Source organism: Pterocles gutturalis, unplaced genomic scaffold (assembly GCF_000699245.1).
Source record: "Pterocles gutturalis isolate BGI_N339 unplaced genomic scaffold, ASM69924v1 scaffold25801, whole genome shotgun sequence".
Taxonomy (NCBI): Eukaryota; Metazoa; Chordata; class Aves; order Pterocliformes; family Pteroclidae; genus Pterocles; species Pterocles gutturalis.
The window spans coordinates 43412-49417 of record NW_010103790.1 but is presented as its reverse complement, the minus strand read 5'-3'; the positions used below and the strand labels follow the sequence as shown (position 1 = coordinate 49417).

At 37.9% G+C, this 6006-nt stretch overlaps 1 protein-coding gene across 1 annotated transcript in view; it reads left to right on the top strand.

Annotated features, from left to right (window-relative positions):
• The first annotated feature begins 518 nt into the window (after positions 1-518).
• The window catches only part of IVNS1ABP (influenza virus NS1A binding protein), an 8896-nt gene continuing 3408 nt past the window's right edge, over positions 519-6006 (top strand). Inside the window, exons 1-6 of the mRNA XM_010086841.1 lie at positions 519-629; positions 949-1118; positions 1219-1294; positions 2008-2181; positions 2576-2701; positions 4091-4198. Of these exons, the coding sequence (XP_010085143.1) occupies positions 519-629; positions 949-1118; positions 1219-1294; positions 2008-2181; positions 2576-2701; positions 4091-4198 (765 nt within the window). The remainder of the gene's footprint in view (positions 630-948; positions 1119-1218; positions 1295-2007; positions 2182-2575; positions 2702-4090; positions 4199-6006) is intronic.

The window sequence follows — 6006 nt, the reverse complement described above, 5'->3', positions numbered from 1 at the left end:
AATAATTATTTCTGTAGCTATTCTACTTCACTAGTTACTTTACATTTTCAGTTCTTATTTTTCAGCGTAGCTGGTTTTTGAGTCTTTGCAAAAAAATGAAGCTGACCAGTATGACAGATTTCATTCAGTGAGCAGAAAATAGTTGTGAATCTACCAAATTGGATCTTTAGAGAGGGGAATGTACCCTCTTGCATAATCCAGTGGTTTCCACCTTGCTCCCACAGAGCTAGCACAGGTGGTTTTGGAGTTAGTACCTACTGAAGTGATGTGGATAAGTTAAAAGTTGTGGCCTCAGTTTCTGAAAATCATGAATCCAGTCAATCCAAAGGATTGTTGTCAACATGTACTCATCAGCAGTAGTACTCTTCTAGGCTTTTTTTTTTTTTGAGGGTTTTTTTTTTTTAAATTCCCCATGGATGTTTGTTTGCAAACAATGTGTTAATAGTACTTCTCTACGGAAGTAAAACATTGTATCCGTAAACTTTATACATTCTGTTTTCAGCCAGACCAACACCAAAATGATTCCTAATGGATATTTGATGTTTGAAGATGAAAACTTCATTGAGTCATCTGTTGCCAAACTAAATGCCTTACGTAAAAGTGGTCAGTTCTGTGATGTCCGTCTCCAGGTACCTTTTTTCAGTCCGAGTATAATGGTTGAATGCGGTGGGGTTTTCGTTACGCTGTGTAATGCTATGTGCTCCATTGATTGTGACGCATGAGATTTTAGAATCTGATTTTTCTGAAAAATGCATACTTAAAACCAAAAATCAGATATACTTTGAGAGAAGTGATGCTGACCTTTTTTTCAGCTGACCTAAATTGGAGACACTATTGATTTGAAAAGTGACATTCACTTGGGTCAGCCTTTATGCTATTTTAATACAAACGTACTTTAAAAAAAATTCTTACCAGCATGTGGGTTTCTTATTTGTGTTTCAAATAAAGGTATGTGGACATGAGATGTTGGCACACCGAGCCGTGCTAGCTTGCTGCAGTCCCTACCTGTTTGAAATCTTCAATAGTGATAGTGATTCTCATGGAATTTCCCATGTTAAATTCGATGATCTCAATCCAGAAGCTGTTGAAGTTCTGTTGAATTACGCCTATACTGCTCAGTAAGTAGTTTTCACAGAAATAAGTAGTATTCACAGAAATTAGAGAGACTAGACTTTAATTTAAAGAATAAAAATAGTAAAGATAACATTTTTTAAATAGGTTGAAAGCTGATAAAGAACTGGTGAAAGATGTGTACTCTGCAGCAAAGAAGTTGAAGATGGAGAGAGTTAAGCAGGTACAGTTCTCAGCTCTTGCAAAATTCCATTTTGCTTTCTCAGGCTGACAGTATTAAGCTCTTTGGTGTTAATAAGACAAAAATGATGGTTCTGTTGGAAAAAGACTGAGTGGATAAGCTGCTTTAGGTGTTCATTAGCATTGTATTGATTTGAGTGACATTAGCTTGTATTACTTCCACTTGCGTTATCTTTGTGCTGAAGGGTTCTCTGAAGTTTTGTATTTGTGCAACCCTATAAGCAAAATGGCTTCTGAGTCACAGCTGATTACTTCCTTCAGGTTCGAGGAAGTGGTGGGGTACTTGGTTGTGTTGGAGGCATAATTAAACCTGTACATCTGTGGCAGTGATATGTGAAAGAATAATCCACACACTCCTGAACATAAGTTTGGTAGCTCTTGACTTTAGAAATACTTGCTCTTGCTGTATATAGGGATACCTTTGACAAGGGAATTGGGATTCTTGTCTTCCCTTGCCTGCAGATAAGCAGTTTGAATAGGCATTCCGTAGAAAAGCATGGGGTCAATGTATATGTGAGTAGCTTTCAAATGTATGTGACTTTTTCTTTTAATATATGCATATTCCTGTGGAAGGGAACCTTTTATTTACAGGTCTGCAGTTACAAAACAGCTCTTGCTGTGTGTTGGGATGTATAATTTAAACATGTAAAAATCTTGTATACTTGTAAACTAAGATGCAGCCTTTTTTCTTAAAAGGTTTGTGGTGACTATTTGCTCTCCAAGATGGATGTTCAGAGCTGCATCTCTTACCGAAACTTTGCAAGTTGTATGGGAGACTCACGTTTGTTGAACAAGATTGATGGCTACATTCAGGAACATCTTTTACAGATTTCAGAACAGGAAGAATTTCTCAAACTTCCACGGTTAAAGGTTAGCTTAAGTTTGTAGACTTCCTTCTGGTACGTGACTTCCAAAAGGCAACCCAAGGGGCAACTATTACGGCTTCCTTTTTGGGAGTGGGAAAACTTGGTGTACTGGCTTTTACCAACAATGTGAAAATTCTGGATCTGTATAATATTCATACTGCTGTGAACCCTAACTGTAGAGAATACTTACTATCATCCTTTCTAAGGGTAGAAGATAACTGCAGTTGTACTTGAATGTGTTTTATACTTTCAGTGTTATAGGCTGAAAGCTCCTCATAGGTGGTGTTTTCTCACCCTGCGGTAAAGTGAGAGTAATGCTCGCTACATGAAGTACAGTATACTACAAATACAGTGGTTATACCTGTAGAGTAAACCACCCTTTCCTCTTCTAATTCAAGCTTGAAATAATGCTGGAAGACAATGTTGGCCTACCCAGCAATGGCAAATTGTACACAAAGGTAATCAACTGGGTACAGCGCAGCATCTGGGAGAATGGAGACAGCCTGGAAGATCTAATGGAAGAGGTTAGTCTTTAAGAAAATGGGATTAAACAGCTGTTTGGTTGGTTTTTTGTTTTGTTTTGTTTTGTTTTTAAAAAAAGTCAATGTGAAGGATGATCCCTTTTTCTTTTAATTTTTTTTATTTTTTCACTTTTTAAACTGTGACCCTAAAGAATTTAAATTTTACTGTAGGTACCCCTAAGCTGAGAAACTGGGGGGGTGTTCAGGTGAGCTGAATGAACTGTTCAGTCTGGTATTCCGCTTTCCTTTTTTGCTCACTATGTGCTGTATAGTTACCTCAAAGTGGCGTGTCATCTCGCTTTAGAACTGGGGAGGTGGTACTGAAACTTGCCATAGATTCTTGATGTTTTCCTTTGCAGGTTTTGCTTGTAAATGCAAAGTAGGTAAAAGCTTCTAATGGTTGTTCCTCCCCGTTGATTTATCTCCCCATAGGTTTATTAACAAAACTAGGATACCAAGGCTGAAGAACCAAGAAGAAACCTCAAGTGTATTGACACGTACAGAAGCAGCAGTCCTGCCCCAGTTCTCCTAAGAAAATCCGCTGTGGGCAGAGAACGATGATGATGATTTAATGGTGTTTACTTACTCCTTTACAGGATACATTCTTTTAAGTTGTGTGTTATTAAATGGCTTTACTCGTGAATACTAATACTAGATGTAGCCTGGTCAGTTTTTAATGGAAAAATGAGCAGGGAATCTAAATTTTTAATTGGCTAGAGAAAATGGACTTAACCCGTGAAACATCAAAATTTTCCCAGTTTGTTAGATCTTTGGCAACGCTTGTATAGGCAAAAGTACATGTTGATACTGTCGTATAGTCTCAAGTGTATCATTCCTCTTGGAAAAACTAATTTTAAAAGCTTTGGTCATGTTGAAATTCAGATGGATTTCACTGCAACAGTTGCATCTGATGTTTAGTTGTGGACAACAGTTTCCTACAGAACTGAAATTTGTGTTGTCTTCCCTCATCCCCGTACCTTTCTCTTAGAGTCCACTGTTGGCTTCTCTTTAACTTTTTTTGATCAAGATAAATATGTGTATTTTTCAAAGCAGAAAACTTGTTTGTGGGGATAATGAAAATGCTTGCATGAGATTGGGAATTTGTGTAATTCTGCAATTTAATGTGCATCTTGCTTGTCTAATGTTTCTGTGCTGGAAAAACAGTAGAAGTCCTTGGAAAACGAAGATTTCTCTCAAGCTGAGAAAGTAAGGAGCCTCCATCCCATGTTTGAAGATTGCCACCATGACATCTGCTTCCTTTTAGTTTTGTCATTCTGCTAGATTGAGATGAGATGACGAGAAGTATGCTGGCGCCTGCCTTTTGTAATCTGCCTGTAGCCAAGTAGTAATGGAGACAGTAGCCACATGGGTATTCTGTTGTTGTTTTTGCAGGTTCAAACGCTGTACTACTCAGCTGATCACAAGCTGCTTGATGGAAATCTGCTAGATGGACAGGCTGAGGTGTATGGCAGTGATGATGACCACATTCAGTTTGTGCAGGTACAAATTGCAGACAGTCTCAGGTAACCCCAGGTAGACTGGAGCAGTTTACAGCACACCTGGAATCTTGTGTACTGGAGCAGAGAAAGCAGCAGTAGCTTTAACAGAAAAATACACGACAAGAAAGTATCCTTCTCAAAACTGCTGGAGGCGATGATTTGGTCTCTGCTGCTGTTTTTTTGGCAGACTGACTCTAAGCCTTTGCAAAACGGAGTGCTTTAGGTTTGACTTCAAAATAAGTCTTAGGCTGTTAGAAGAAAGGAGAGGTAGAAAAGCAGTTGGCTGTAGCAAGTCAGCTGTGGCTTTGCAGAGATACTCAAGAGACTGTGAGGAGTCATGGACTGCTGGGCTTGCGGTGGAGAATGGCTGTTAATTTTGGCACAGAAAAAGATTCCAGACATAAGTTCTAATCTTTCATCTGCCAGTGTCTGTTTCTTTTGTTCAGCTGCACTGGTAATGTGCAGAAGAGATTTAAAAAAAGCAGCGGTAGGTAATTTCTGATCCAGAGATAGCCAACTGTGTACAAATCAATCTTGTGCTTTTTCAGATGAATTTTTTTAGTTCTAGCCTGATACAATAATTCTCAACTCCTGAAAAACGCACAGCTTGGTACAATCAAGGCTGTTCAAGAAGCAAAGAATAAACAAGGGCTAATAGATGTAAATTATTATACAAATTAATGTTGTTTAAATTCCCTGAGTTAGGAGCAAGTATATTGTAATATTTTAACTCGTAACAGTGGAATGTGCTGATACAAAAGTATAGTTCTTGAAATTTTTAGATAATGTTTATGTAGAGCACTCTCCATCCCAGAACATGGATTTTAGAAGTGAAAAGAGAGGAAAATGAAAAGCCAGCTAATTTTTTGGTTTCTGAATTGTTTTTAGTAAGCCTTCACGGATTTCACCATCTCTGGATACTACTCCTTGTAATAGGTAGAAGCTGAGAGGTGAACATCCAGAATGTTTGCTTTCAGAAATAAGGCCGAGAGTTCTCAACTTCTTCTTTTAAAAAATCCTTTCTGATAATAAGAATTGCCAACTTTAGACACGCTAGACTGTTGAGAGAACTAACACCAGAAAACCCACGGATGTTAGTCTTGGAAAAATTGTAACTTTTAAATCTTTGAATTACAAGAGTTTGTAACTTCTGTACCTGTCAAGGCAGTTTAAGGATAAGGGAATAAGCTGTTAATTGGATGAAGATTCAGAAATAACAAAAATGCTGTTGACGATTTGATTTTCATGGTGAGCTGAGTATAGCAATCAGACTCTTCTGTGTAAGGTTATCCATAAGTTAGATGATGTATTTCAGAAGCCTTATGACAGTTTCCATAGAGATCAGGCTCCAGGGAGCTGTGCAGGCATCGCCAGCTTGGTACTGTGATCAGAAACTTTGCTGCTAAACAGAATAGACAGAACAGTAACTTTTTGTGTTTGGTTCTTATGATTCATAAAAAGCCTGAACAACACAACCAACTGTGCAGTGAAGTCTGAAATGTGAAATTTTGGCATTTTTCTTAATTGAGCAAAATCATGTAAGCTACAGTATAAATTTAATTGAAAAAAAAAAAGAAAGCAGAAATCTCCTGTTAGTGGGAAGTATCAAGGGAGTAAAATCCAAGAAACAGCTAATCTGAGCACAGAGAGGAACTGAGGCGAAATTAATTTGTCTTCAGGGAATGGAGAGAATAGTTAATTGACTTACAATTAGCATCATATAATTAACTGAAATTCCAGAAGCAGAGCTTGTGAGTGAGGTTTCTAGTTTGTAAATCAGTTCTCTCCAAGTGGATGTAGGTTTTTCCT